Source organism: Zootoca vivipara, chromosome 11, assembly GCF_963506605.1.
Source record: "Zootoca vivipara chromosome 11, rZooViv1.1, whole genome shotgun sequence".
NCBI lineage: Eukaryota > Metazoa > Chordata > Lepidosauria > Squamata > Lacertidae > Zootoca > Zootoca vivipara.
The window spans coordinates 9173197-9187455 of NC_083286.1; the positions used below are offsets into that span (position 1 = coordinate 9173197).

General features: G+C 40.3%; 1 protein-coding gene across 1 annotated transcript; it reads right to left on the reverse strand.

The window, feature by feature from the left end:
* Positions 1-4208: 4208 nt before the first annotated feature.
* On the reverse strand, positions 4209-9910 carry LOC118076962 (cripto, EGF-CFC family member). The gene is made up of 6 exons (XM_035100198.1): positions 9897-9910; positions 9528-9601; positions 7972-8091; positions 5684-5825; positions 4551-4660; positions 4209-4228 (listed from the first exon to the last, which is right to left on the reverse strand). Exons 1-6 carry the CDS (start codon positions 9908-9910, stop codon positions 4209-4211), a joined length of 480 nt encoding a protein of 159 aa, XP_034956089.1.
* Positions 9911-14259: the final 4349 nt, after the last annotated feature.

Consider the following 14259-nt stretch of genomic DNA (forward strand, 5'->3'; position numbering starts at 1 on the left):
AGGGTAATGCAAGTAATAGGAGAATTTATAAGGAAAGCGATATATAACTGGTTTGGAAGAAATTTCAATTGGAGTGTATTGATGGTTTTATTGTAGAATTGTGTTTGTTGTTTGTTTGTTTGTCTTTTTTTGCTTATAGGTTTGTATTGTTTGTTTATTGATTTGTTGTTCTTTTAAGATAAGAAATAAAGTTTATTTTATATAAAAAAACAAAAAAACACTGGTTTTAATTTTTTAAAATATATATATATATATTTATTTATATGCTGCTCTTCTGGGCAAAGCCAGTTCAGGTGGCCTACAAAACAAGAAAAAAAGTAATATATCCTATATGACTCCAATAAAAAAAATAAAACATATTCACAAAATTAACAACAAACACATATTCACAAAGGCAAAACAAATTCCAGCCTTCATCCGGCAAGTAGGACAGTTGAGACAAATGAGGTCACATACATACCAAACATTTAAAGCGTTCTGATACCACTTTTAACAGTCATGACCTCCCTCAAAGAATTCTGGGAAATGTAGTTTGTTAAAGTTGCTGGCCCCGCAGACCAAACAATTCCTAGCACCTGTAAAAAATGGCAGTCCGCAAATTCTCCATGACTGTTAAAGTGGTAGAAGAGTGAGTTCCATGCACAGTGAACATGCAACTTGAGTCTTCAAGGCTTCCCCAAAACCTGAAATATAACCACCCACCCCAGCTGTACAGGAAGTTCCAAAGGAGTGAAGCCGCCACAAAAAAGATCTTCTCTCTTGTGGTCACCCACTTGACCGATGTAGGAGGTTGTGGACCTCCAGTTGAGATCTCAGTGTGTGGGCAAGATGGTACAGGCACAGATAGCTTGGGTATGAACCACTTAGGGCTTGCAAACAGCATTTTAAAAGGCTTGCACAAACCCAAATTTCCCTTGGCAGCACAGTCTCCTAGGTTGAAGAAATGTGGTTCAGGCTAGTTGTCTGTGTTACACCTTGGGTACCAGATACAACCATTTCCTAACCCGCCAGCCCCACCCACTTGTGATGAAGGAAGCAAGGTTCCAGGAAGTAACAGAAAGAAATGTAGAATGTCTTCAGCTTCTCCTGGTGTGATGGCAATGTCTTTTAGCTTCTGTCTAGATGCTGTTGTTCATTGGATACTGCCGAAACACATTGGTGATCGCTGAGTGGGTTAAAGTACCTAGTGTCAAAGGGATACCTTTCCAAAATAACTCCTTGACCCCGGAACTCTTTGTGAACAGTGAGTAGGCTCATCACTAGCGGCGAAGGAGTTCAAAGAAGTATTTTAACAAAGGACAACCTTATTATATCATTGGTGAAATGAGCTGAGACAGCTTTATCAGCTAATAATGAAGATGAGAAGATAGATGCCGTTCTCAGAAGCAAGTGCCATTTGGAACTCAATTTGAGGTGAACCTAATGAAGCAATTTTCCTTTGCAGGATCTGGAGGAAACCAAAATGTAGAAACACAACACAATTTCAGTCAGCCTGAATGGGAACACAAACGATATACATAGGTTGCGTCTGAATTGTCCCTCTTCTCCTGCCTATATTTTCCTTGGGCTTCTCCAAATGAGCAATAAGGTGGCAGGCTCCTCCTTAATTGGGACAGGTTGCAAATTACTGCACCAAACAGATGCTTTACGATTACTAATGAGATTTCAAGACATTCCAAAGGGAGGAAAATAGCATTCATATGCTAGCGTTATTTGAAAGTTGATTTTAATGACAGTTCCTTTTTTCTTTTTTTTAAGCGCTATTAGAGTACCTCAGGGTAGCTAATGTGTTGCCCTCCAGATGTTCTTGACTCTAAATCCCATCAGCCCCAGTCAACATGACCAATGGTCAGGGATGATGGGAACTGTAGTCCAACAACATCTGGAGGGCATCACACCTCTTGAGTAAGTAATGAGAGACAGTGGCGGAGCTTCATGCCGGGGGCGGAGAGCAGGCGCACTGCCCCCAGGGACGTGGCATGCGTTTTGGGGGCGGGGCACACATTTGGGGGACGGGGTGCACATTTGGGGGGCAGGGCGCGCTGCACACAGGGGCAGGGTGCGCGTTTTGGGGTGGGGTGGGCAGCCGCGATGGTGCCCCTGGGATTGCGCTGCCCGGGGAGGCGCCCCCCCACCGCCCCTATCTTCCTACGCTACTGAGGTTCCCTCTGGAGGTTCCCTCTGGAATTTAACTACGCAACACCATGCTCACAAGTTTCTGTACTGGAAAATGGGTTTTTCATTATTACAGAGTTAGGCATGAACTAAATTCAGTAAAGCTCATTCTAGCTCAATTTGATCTCCAGTAGTAAAGCTATTTCTTCTTATTTGCTCTGATACTAGTTTCTTAAACTTGTATCTTAAGGCCTAGGTATGTGTGATGACATAAGGCCCGTGTGTTTAAACCCAACCCTGCCACAGCATTGTGGAAAGGAAAGGGTGATTTAAGGAGTAAAAGGGAAATAGTGGTAAAAAGCGCAGAACCTCTCCTATCACCCCTATGGCTCATATTGCCGCAGTCCGTCCTCCACCATCACTTTTCTTTAGGTCCCAATCCAAGAACAAGCAGGGGGGGGAGTTTTGGGGTGAGAAGCTGCTGAAAAAAGGGGGTGAGTTTTAAACTCTTCCCCTGTGCCCCTGTTTTGTTCCTTAAAATTAGTCCTCTCCCTATCACTTGTTGCAGGTCCAGGTTTAAAACACACCGATCTGCTGCCAACTTGTCTCACTTGGCCCTTAGTAAAACTTGCTGAAGGAATTCAGCCTCATTCTTCTCTCAGATATAATTAGACCCTGATTTAAAGCAGAGCAAATACTGTAACTTTGTGTTTTATACAAGTGTGCTTAATTTGCATAGCCCCTTTCTAATGGTGTCTGAATTACAGAGAGAATGTTATACTACTGTAAGTATAAAATGCACTTGTATAAATTCTCTTTTATCTATGATTTTCTTCTTAATTTAAGCATCTGTTACATTGCCACCATTCCTATATAAATATGGAGCTACAAAATTCACTGTATGGAGGGGGGATCCCAGAGATTTTAGTGTGGTGCAGTAAAAATGTAGTTCAAGTGGTTATAATAAAATATAACAAATTAATATAATTGACTACTTCACTCTGGATTTTCTTTTCTTTTCTCTTTTTTTGGCTGCTAAGATGACTAGGTACAAAGGAGAACAGATATTCTAATGCCTTTAATTCATGCTTGTATAGAAGACGGAATCTCAGCAAGCTTTCATGCAAGCTTCAGCTGCTAACATTTCCTTTTCCACACTTATGTTTAAGATTCAGGAGCCCTCCCCCATTTTTGCAACCAGACTTCCATGGGCTACATTAACTGCTGGGTTGAAGAATTTAACAACAGGCAAACCACAACAAAAGTCCTGGGGCAAAATACACAAGTCACAAGATTTTGGAGAGGGGCAGGTCTACATTCCAGCTACCACTAGTGACTTGTCCCACAACTGTTCACCATACCACACAGATTACAGTTCTTAAATACTCAAATTGTGTGGGGAAATGTTAGAAAGCATAGTTAAATCTATGCACCTTGATTGAACATCTCAATTTTAGCCCCCAATATGCAAGAACCCACTCACACCATCTTCCTTTCTGGTGCCCAGCACATTCACACACATGGAACCCGTTTTTGTGGTCATTCTTTACAATAACTCAGAACCTTTGGATTATGTTTGATTTACCCAGCTTCCTAGTTGAAGTCCAGTCTATTAAAAAGGGTAAAGGATAATACTCAGTTCCTCCCCACCAAGCTTTTGAGACAAAATTCTTAACCTGATAGCATAAAGGTAAAGGTACCCCTGACCGTAAGGTCCAGTCGCGGACGACTCTGGGGTTGCGTGCTCATCTCACTCTATAGGCCGTGGGAGCCGGCGTTTCTCCGCAGACAGCTTCTGGGTCATGTGGCCAGCATGACTAAGCTGCTTCTGGCGAACCAGAGCAGCGCACAGAAACGCTGTTTACCTTCTCGCTGGAACAGTACCTATTTATCTACTTTGCACTTTGACGTGCTTTTGAACTGCTAGGTTGGCAAGAGCAGGGACCGAGCAACAGAAGCTCACCCCATCGCAGGGATTCGAACTGCCGACCTTCTGATCGGCAAGCCCTAAGCTCTCTGGTTTAGACCACAGCGTCACCCACGTCCCTGCCTGATAGCATACTTACTATTTAATGGAGTTCTCTGAAGATAGGTCATCTGGCAACAGCAGAATCTGGAGATAAAAGCAACACAAACAATTATTGCCTCTTGTCATTGTAGTTGACAGATCCCAAATGGAAGGTCTTTATGTTTTTTAACCAGTTCATGGAAGGCAAGAGGTCTTCCATGAACATCCAAGAGGTCCAGTTTTTCTCACCTCGGTACTGATCTTCATCCCTTTAACCCACACAAGTGATCAGACAACTGTTGTCTCATGACCAAAGAAGTCAGATCTGGCACTGAGCTCAAAAGGCAACAGAAACCTCCTTCCCCTATGAGAGCTGATAGTTCATTCTGTCCAAGGCTCATAAAGTAGCAACTAAGATGCTTCTTACCGCATCCATGTTTGAGAGCTTGAGCAGAGCATTTCAGAGTCCCATAGAAGCACTGACACAAATGACATCCTTCTTGAATCCACTCCTCATGCTTGATGGTGCCACAACTCCTAATAAATAAATCACAACACATTTTGTAAAGTAGAGTTTGTGTGGAGTTGCTTCTGTTCCCAAACCAATATCCATATATATTATAAGATTACAAATTCTACATTCTTTATTTATTCTAGAATAAGGTGCTGGTTTTGACCTTTAAAGCCCTAGGACCCTCATACTTACGGGATCGCCTCACCTGGTATGTCCCACGGAGGACCCTAAGGTCCATGAATAATAATAGCTTAAAGGTCCCAGGCCCTAAAGAAGCCAGACTATCCTCCACCACGGCCAGGGCCTTTTCAGTGATGGCTCCAACCTGGTGGAATACTCTGTCCCACGAGACTAGGGCCCTGCAGGACTTGACCTCCTTCCTCAGGGCCTGTAAGACAGAGCTATTCCGCCTGGCCTTCAATTTGAATTAGCCTGATCCTCTATTCCCTTTCCCCTTTCCTCTTCTATGAAGAAACCCTTTCTGGGACCCCACATTTAAACTCTTCCCTGGTCTCCTTGCTGGCCCTAGTAGGACCAACTTGGCCAGTTAGCCCTGGTGATCATTCGATGTCTACTGTCCGGGTTTTGTTTTTTCAAAATGACCCCTGAATGTTTGAATTTTATTGATATGGATGCTGCATTTTATGTTGTATTCTATGCTGTTTCTATGCTGCTTTTAAGTCACATTTTAATCAATGTTTTATATTTGCTGTTAGCCGCCCTGAGCCTGGTTTTTAAACCGGGAAGGGTGGGGTATAAATAAAATATTATTATTATTATTATTATTATTATTATTATTATTATTATTATTATACAGGAACAGGTATCTTCCTCTTCGGAAGCACTTATTCGGGAAACTTTGGAATTGATGTACATCTTGCCCAAATAATTCACAGCCAGCCATTATTTTCCTGCCCACAGCGTGTTAATGCCACTCTTACAATGCCCCATGAAGGGAGATCTATAACTGAAACTCTCCATGGGTAGTCCTAACCCTATCCTTTAAAACTTTACAGTATTCAGAGGCACCATCTGCATTTACATACCTGATCCTTGTATCATATTCACAGTGTCTCCCAGTGAAGTGTTTGGGGCATATGCAAAAAGTTCCCAGGAAGCAAGTTCCTCCATTTTGACAGCACTGCCTGTTCACTTTGTTACCTGGTGTCAAAGGAAAGAGGGGGAGAAAGGAGAATGAAATTGGTTGTCTAAGTCTCTGTTATCAGACTACCTCATATAGCTTCAAAATTTAATGCTGAACAGCTAAGTGCTGTAAAGAGCCTACCACATTTCCTATGAAGATTGGAGTTAAGCTAGGGTCTTTATTATAAACAGAAGATGGATTGTGGATGTTGATTTTCAATCATTTTAGTTTGACTTCTGCACCATGGAGTTAGTTATTTTTTGCAGGGGTTGCTCCGTGCAAGAGACAAGCAGTTTTTTTTAAATTGGTTGTAGCTTTATTCCATCTTCCGTGTGTAGACCCTTTAACCTTCCCCAAATAAATTCAGACAAGTCTCAAATTTTTGGTTTGGTTTTTGGCAGAATTTAGGTCACAACTTTATTGATTACAATCAAGTGAGTGGTTGCATAGGCTCTGGTTCGATTAGCTCCCTGGACCCTTGCAGGCAGCGCTGACCCAGGGCACACCGTAGATCAGCCTTGGGTAAACACCGGGCATAGTGGAAGGCGGAGTCTACTAGTCCACCAGCCAGATGCCCTCCCCCCTGGACTCTGGCTCCGGGCACAACCCCTCTCAGGGAAGACCAACCAAGAGTCCCAGGATTCCTTTAACAGAATACGCATCACATAGGGATGGCCAGACCACTCTGCCACCCCTATCACCTGAACCAGAGCCTGTCTGCAACCTTACAAGTTGTGACGATTTGCTATGCAGCAGGTGAAACCCAAATGGCACCAGCCAATCAGCCAAGTGGGAAAAAAATCCTGCCGTGCCCCTGTCCCAATGACAGACGACACACGACAGCATAGCAAGGTCATGCGTGCAAGCCCTAAATATAGGGAGAGGTGGGCGGGTGTTCCGATGCACTGGCCCCAAAGAGGAAGCTCAGGGTCATGTGGATGGGCTTAAATAGAGGTCCCTCGATACAAATTTGCTGGCATCGCATTGGTCAGATTGCAGCCAGGATCGAGGGACCTCCAAAAGGGTGTTGTGGCCCTCCCAAACGTTCCCACCCACAACACAGGGCCCGGTTGCCGGGTCACACCGCAACCTGTGCCCTCTTGTTAGGGAGGACCCAGTTTAAACAAAAGGACGGATTTCTAGGTAGGTACGTGCATACTTAGATGAACAATGTATTAGAACTGTTAAGAAAGCAATTAATGTTTTCAGTGCCAGACATTAAGCACAAGAAGCAAGTGCAAGAAGCTAGAGAGAGAGAGAGAGAGAGAGAGAGAGAGAGAGAGAGAGAGAGAGAGAGAGAGAGAGAGAGAGAGAGAGAGAGAGCTACTTTAAAAACACATTTTTATTATTCAAAATGTTAGGGGCAAATCCTAAGACCTCTTGTGCCATGTAATAAATGTATCCGAAATGTGCTTATTATCTTCTGCTGCAACGCAAGGCAGAAATAACAATTGCAATGTTGCGGGCAGATATGTCAATATATTAGTGTCATTTGTCATTGACTGAATACTTTTTAATTTAGAATGTTTATATCTTAATTTATAGCTCTTGCAGCAGCTGACAAAAGACTTCAACAATAAAAATTGCATTTAAGTCTCATTCTAGGGACAGAAATAATATGGTGCCAAGAATATTCAGGTGACACTTTCTGCATTTGTTGTTCTTCTCTGGCGTTGCCCATTGATCTCCTGCTACACAGCTTCCATTGGTCTCCCCAGAGGAGGGCTTAGCAGCTGGGACCCGCTCTGTCCATATGATGGAAGCAAGTCTTCCCTTGCTGGCAGTTGCCAGGCAACAGCTCCCACTGCTGTTCTCTCAGATGAGGCAGTGGTGCTCAGTGGTTGGAGCATTGTGGTACGTCTTATTATATCAAATTTATATATTTATTATATCAAATTACATCAAAAACTAGACATGCAGATTACAGCAATGACAAAGATCCCTCTCTGTGCTAATGGGGGGGGTATTCAGCTGTTTATATGTCGAGGATTTACAAGATAATGAATGTGAATCACTTTTAATGTTTCAAAGGCACAACATACTTAAATGTTTATTTAGATGATTGAGAGCCAAAATATTAAGCTTTAAGGAAATTTGGGTTCAAATCCCATTAGTTGATAAATTCTACCTCTGTGACATGGGAACCATAGAGTACTTTGAAAATTTAAAAGCCCAACTTACCATCTGCGGCCAAAGGAGGGTTGTTTTTCCTTTTCTCCGAATTAAGGTGATTTAAAACTTTAAAGGTGTAGAGAGGAACATTCAGCTTCTCCTGGCTTGAATCCTTATCACAGTTTTCTCCTTCGCAGGCTTTAAAAGGAAGAAACATGTCAAGCTTACAGAAGGGGCTAATCTGTCATTTCTGCATGTGCAACCATAAGCATGCAACGTACACAAAGGTGACACATTTGTATTAAGCCATATATAAAGAAATATGCAGTATTTTATTCTTAAAACAGTTTTCCCGAAGCTTCATTTTAGTGGAATAGGGATGGGAAAATGAAAGGGGAAACCAACTTTGACAGAAAGAAGTGAAGTTGCATTTTATAAAGTGCAAGTCAGCTAAACTATACTGAGAGTAAGCCCATTGATTTTAATAGGTCTACTCCAAGCTTTACTGCATCCATTTAAAACACACATACCCAAGAATCCTGGGAGCTACAATTCTCAGAAACCTTAACAAATCACAGTTAAGGGTAAAAGAGGCACATTTGAATTTTTTAAGAGAAATCACAGGGTTGCAAATTAATTGGTCCAAATCAGAGATGATGATATTTAACTAAGAGGAAGATGAAAAATGATTTTTTTGAAGGAAATAAAAATAGATATATAATTAAGAAATGTAATAAAGTACTTGGGAATAAATATAACAAGAAACCTAGAAAATTTAGAATTTTAACAAATTAAAGAGGGAAATTAAGGAAACGGAGGAATATAAGAAAATTAAGCTTTCATGGTTTGGAAGAATAGCGATAATTAAAATGAATTTTTTTGTCTATAATAGTTTTTTATATAGTATGTTACCAATTAAGATATCTGAGACAGAGATAAAGGGTTAGCCTTTTGTAATGGGGATAAGAAATTAACAAAAGAAGATGGTAAAAAAGAAAACGAGACAAAAACAAATTATGGTTCACAGGATTCTTGGTGTGAGTGTATGTGTGCTTTTAATGTACGCAGCTTCACGTTGGATATCACTGATAATGGAACTTTTAAGAGAATACCATCGTGGCTGGACTTTCTCAAAGTCTCTCAGTGTGAGGCAAGTCACCTACAATACATATGTGATACACAGGGTGCTATTCAACCCGCCTCCTTGTATATCTTGGTATCAGGTATCAGGGACCAGACATCAGAAATACCTGCATTTCAGGTATCCTGCACTCCAAGTTTATGGGAAGCTGCTATGAGGAAAAGCACTTCATTTCTACAACATTACGTATATACTAAACCTATTAGCATCAAGAAAACACCTTTTTGGTGCCTGCTAAAATATTATTACTTAGATAAGATGCTTAGAACATTGAGGTAATGTTTTTTTTAGTATTTTAACTTTTGTACATTTTAATGTATGGTTGTGAATTTTTATTTTTATGTTACTGTTTTATCTTTTGTAAACCGTTCTGGGGTCTTTTTACAAACAAGCAGCACATAGATTTTATGAAATAAATATAGTAATAAATTTGAACGTGAATGATCTGCAGTGACATCTTTTGTTTGGTTTACATGAAAAATACATAAATTACCGTAGTTTTTAAGAGTTTCCTTGCTGTCTCCAAACTGGATTACTTGAGCTGAGAGAGCCGCAGTAATGAAAACCCTGAAACAGAGGGAAAACACACAAACCAAAAGAATGATTTTAAAACGATGCTAGTCTAAATCTAATAGAAACTTAAAGCTATAATAAATACTCGTGATAACATGCACAAGAATTATAGTCTGCATAACATGACATGCAGGAAAATGAAAGACAAACCAGTCCTTAGATACAAAGGTTACTGAATACAATGTTAGCTACAAGAAATATAATTCTCAATTGTTTAGCAGCAAATGTTGAATTACCAGGAGAAATCAACAGCAACAAAGTTTGTATGAGATGTACTCTGTTACTTTACCTTAAAGCCTGCATTGTTTCAGCACTTCGCTGTTTCCAATGTTCACCAAATCTACCTGCTGGAAACAATGAAGAACTCTCCTACAGATGTCAATCAGAGCATCAGAAAACAAATGAAAGCTGAATGAGGGGGTGCAATTTATAGGAAGAAGCGAGCTTAAACAATTAACCCCTTCCTGTTTTCTCCGCCCATCATGTCACCTGACTTCCATCAATTTAATATTTTGCCTGGGGGTGGGAGTGATGTATATATTATTTTATAAAAAAAATACTTGTGTACCCCAATTTCATATTTTTAAACAAATCAAAGCAGTTTACAACCACACACAAATTTATACACAATTAAAAAACATGTAAAAATTTAAAATCACAGGTCATCAACTAACGATTACAGAAGAAATTTCCTTAATTGTCTTAATGTTCTTTCATCGGTCTTTGAAATCAAGAACCTCCACTTTCAGGTATAGTTGATCTGGATTTATCTACATGCAGCACCCTTTCTATGCCTTTTTTCTTGATAGTGAAGACTTTTTTTTACAAATATTTTCTATGGGATTTAAATTTATTTCCTTGGACTGCTTGACCAATGGGAAAGGAGGAGGTGGAGGAAGAGGAGAGCAGGGGTGTGGGAGAATGGTCTAACTCTAAAACAATTAGTCCCCCTGCCCCCATTGATTTTCTTCATTTTATTTCATTGAGAAAATTCTTGATACTACTCCTTCCACAGTCTCTTAAATCTCAACAGAGACAAATCCCAAGTTCTGCATGGAAGCCTACGTAATGCAAATGCATAATAATAATAATAATAATAATAATAATAATAATAATAATATATTATTTATACCCCGCCCATCTGGCTGGGTTTTCCAAGCCACTCTGGGCGGCTCCCAACAGAATATATTTAAAACACAATAAAAGATCAAACATTAAAAACTTCCCTAAACAGGGTTGCCTTCAGATGTCTTCTAAAAGTCAGATAGTTGTTTATTTCCTTGACATCTGATGGGAGGGCGTTCCACAGGGTGGGCGCCACTACTGAGAAGAACAATAGGAAGAACGATAGCTGACTTGACAGTAGTACACATGAGAGGGATCTCTGAATAGATTGTGTCACTTCAACCCAGGCTCCCCTTTATCTTTGAGCCTGAGCACACACCTTGGGAGTCATCATGGGGAAGCTGCTAAAAATGCCTTCCTTTGATAGAGAATCCCCCATCTGGCTGGAACACTGTGATGCCTCTCATATGTAACTCCATCATGGCCTTGCCATGCCCTTGGTCCATGTTTCAAGTCTTCTTGGATAATCTACTGTCACTCTGACTTCATGCCATTTTGAAGCATGACTGTGAAAAGGCATACAAAGCCCTCTGGGTATTCAGAAGCATGGATGGGAAACCTGTGACCCTCTAAACATTGCTGGGCTCTCAACTTCCATCAGCTCCCACCAACTTGTCCAATGGTCAGGGATGATGGGAGTTGCAGGTCAGCAACATCCTGAGGTCCATAGGCTATCTTGCTTTGGAGTGCAATATACATGCTATGAAATTTGGCTTATTATCCCTCAAAGCAATAGCCTTTTCTAATCACATCTTCTGCTGCTTATGGATGAAAAGAAAAGGAAGAAGATTGATGTCAGAATGATCTTTATTATTCCTTACATTTAAAACATCTCGGTTGCTCATTATAATTGTTATTATTTGAGTCTCAATCCAATATGGCCAGAGCCCAGCACTGAACTGGGTATCCTTAAATCCACTGAAACCATCAACGAGTCTGTTGCTATATTATATGGTAACATTTGATTGATTGAAACTAGTAATACACAGAACTCTTGTGTGCTGGATTTAGGCCTTTGTCTTCAAGGTATTAGCAAATAAATATTGTATAACTTTTTTGGGGGACAGATAATGTAGTTAAACCACTGAGCCTAGGGCTTGCTGATCAGGAGGTTAGCGGTTCGAATCCCTGTGACGGGGTGAGCTCCCGTTGCTCGGTCCCAGCTCCTGCCAACCTAGCAGTTCGAAAGCACGTCAAAATGCAAGTAGATAAATAGGAACCGCTACAGCGGGAAGGTAAACGGCGTTTCCATGTGCTGCTCTGGTTTGCCAGAAGCGGCTTTGTCATGCTGGCCACATGACCTGGAAGATATACGCTGGCTCCCTTTGCCAATAATGCGAGATGAGCGCGCAACCCCAGAGTTGGTCACGACTGGACCTAATGGTCAGGGGTACCTTTACCTTTTAAGCCAGAATAGAGGAAAATATATGCTACTGAACAGAGAGGTACTACCAATACCCAAAGTGCTCTTATTGAGTAAATGCTAACGCCTAATCAATTATATTTAGGATTTTGTATTTATGCTGAGTGACTCATGTCTGATATATGGTGATGATATATAGAAGAAACAAAATAAATAAAAAATTCCTTCCAGTAGCACCTTAGAGACCAACTAAATTTGTCATTGGTATGAGCTTTCGTGTGCATGCACACTTCTTCAGATACAGATATAGAAGAGTTTGCTGCTTTTAGCTTGCCCACTTACTGGGGAGTAAACCCTATTGAGAATCTGTGAACTGTTGCGTTGGACTAGGTCCTGGGAGGCCAGGGTTCAAATTGACACTGAGCCTTTCAGCCTAACCTACCTCCCAGGGTTGTTGTGAGAATACCGTACAGAGGAGGAAAACTACACCACCTTGAATTCCTTGGAGATGCAATCAATCAATCAATCAATCAATTGAACTCCATAGGATTTATGTCTGAATAGGATCACATTTTTCATGTGGGAAATGGTTTCTTGAAAGAATGTTTCACCATACTTCCACTTATTGGTTCAAATGATTTTACATGAATTAATTTAAATGTCATTGAGCTGTATGGGATAAGAGACCTAATATGTAGTGACCATCAAAACCTTTGCAGGCATTGAGCTAATGGAATGCCTAATGTGAAATTAGTAATTAATGAGTACTTCTGAAAATTTGAAAGAGATGTTCTATGCATAGATATTGCATTAAATTAATTGTTCTTAACGAAAATGACTGTAGTACTGCTCTTCCGTTTTCTGGTTTCCCACTAGAAGCTGTTTGCTGAAGTTCATTAGGGCGTTGTTCTGTAAGACAAGATTAATTACCCTTGGACTAATTGTTTTCTAATTGATTCCTGAAACGACACATTTGGTTCTGCTTTTCTTTATTTGTGTATCATTATTATTAAATGTAAGGAATAAAAAACCCTAATGAGTTCATTTGTGATTATGTTGTTGATGACTTGAGAGAGAAAGAAAAGGAGAGAAGAAAGAACCCATTACTCCTCTTCTTCTCTGAATTAAGTTAAATTTGAATTTAAATAGAAAAAAATTGTAAAAACTGACTCTTTGGGATGCACGCAACAATAAAGATTAGCACTCATTAGAGAGCTAATAGGTCTAAATTGTTCACAAGGAAAGTAACACAATTGCCTCCAGAAACTTTTGCCCTTTGGCATTGTTGAGTTTCCATGTCAAGTTGCCAATTGCTTGGCAGCATGAAACCAGCTTGGATTTTCCTAAGCACAGATAAAATCTCAAGGCTATTATATCACCACAATTGATGCATTCATTATTATATCTTTGCCATCAGGCTGAATGAACAGTTTTACTTAATGCACTTCATATTCAAATGAGTTCTGCAGTTTCTGAGCCAAGAAGTAGGTCATTAACAGTCATTGGAAATTGCAGGAGGGAAGAATGCTGTGGTACTAAGATCCTGTTTGTGGGCTGCCCACAGTTTGGCCACTGTGAAGACAGGATGTGGGATTATATGAGCCACTGGCCTAATCCAGCAAGTTCTAATGTTCATTGATGTGTGCCCTTGGAAAGTAGATGGCAGGCAGAAATTTGGCATGCGGAAATGCAGTGCTTGGAAAATCTTAGATTTTCTTCCTTTTTCATAATGCTAGCATTTGATCAGCCAGCGAAACTGATTTCTCTGATACTACTCACAAAGAAATGGAAACAACATGAAATACCCACAGTTGAAGCATGGCAGCGGAAACTCATGGAGTACGCAGAAATAGCAAAATTGACTGGGAAAAATCAGAGAACAGGGTGACAAAGCATTCCAAAGAGACTGGATGAAATTTACAACATACATAGAAAAGAACTATACACAAATAAAGACACTCGCGGGACTGAAATAGACCTCAGAATGTTTATTTAAAATAATTCGTTTTGGATTTAAGAACATTGAACAAATATATTACAACAATTGAAGGATGTACATTTAATGAAATTTTGAATAGTATTATTCCATAGTATTAAGTACACATAGAATGTAAACTTTTATATGCCTGTTGTCTTTGTCCATGGAGTTTTCTTGGCAGGGATA

Coding starts and splice junctions, on each gene's coding strand:
- LOC118076962 (XM_035100198.1), bottom strand. Junction 8,092..9,527: donor GGAAACTCTTAAAAACTACG/GTAATTTATGTA, acceptor TTCCTTTTAAAG/CCTGCGAAGGAGAAAACTGT. Junction 4,229..4,550: donor AGCTCTCAAACATGGATGCG/GTAAGAAGCATC, acceptor TTTTATCTCCAG/ATTCTGCTGTTGCCAGATGA.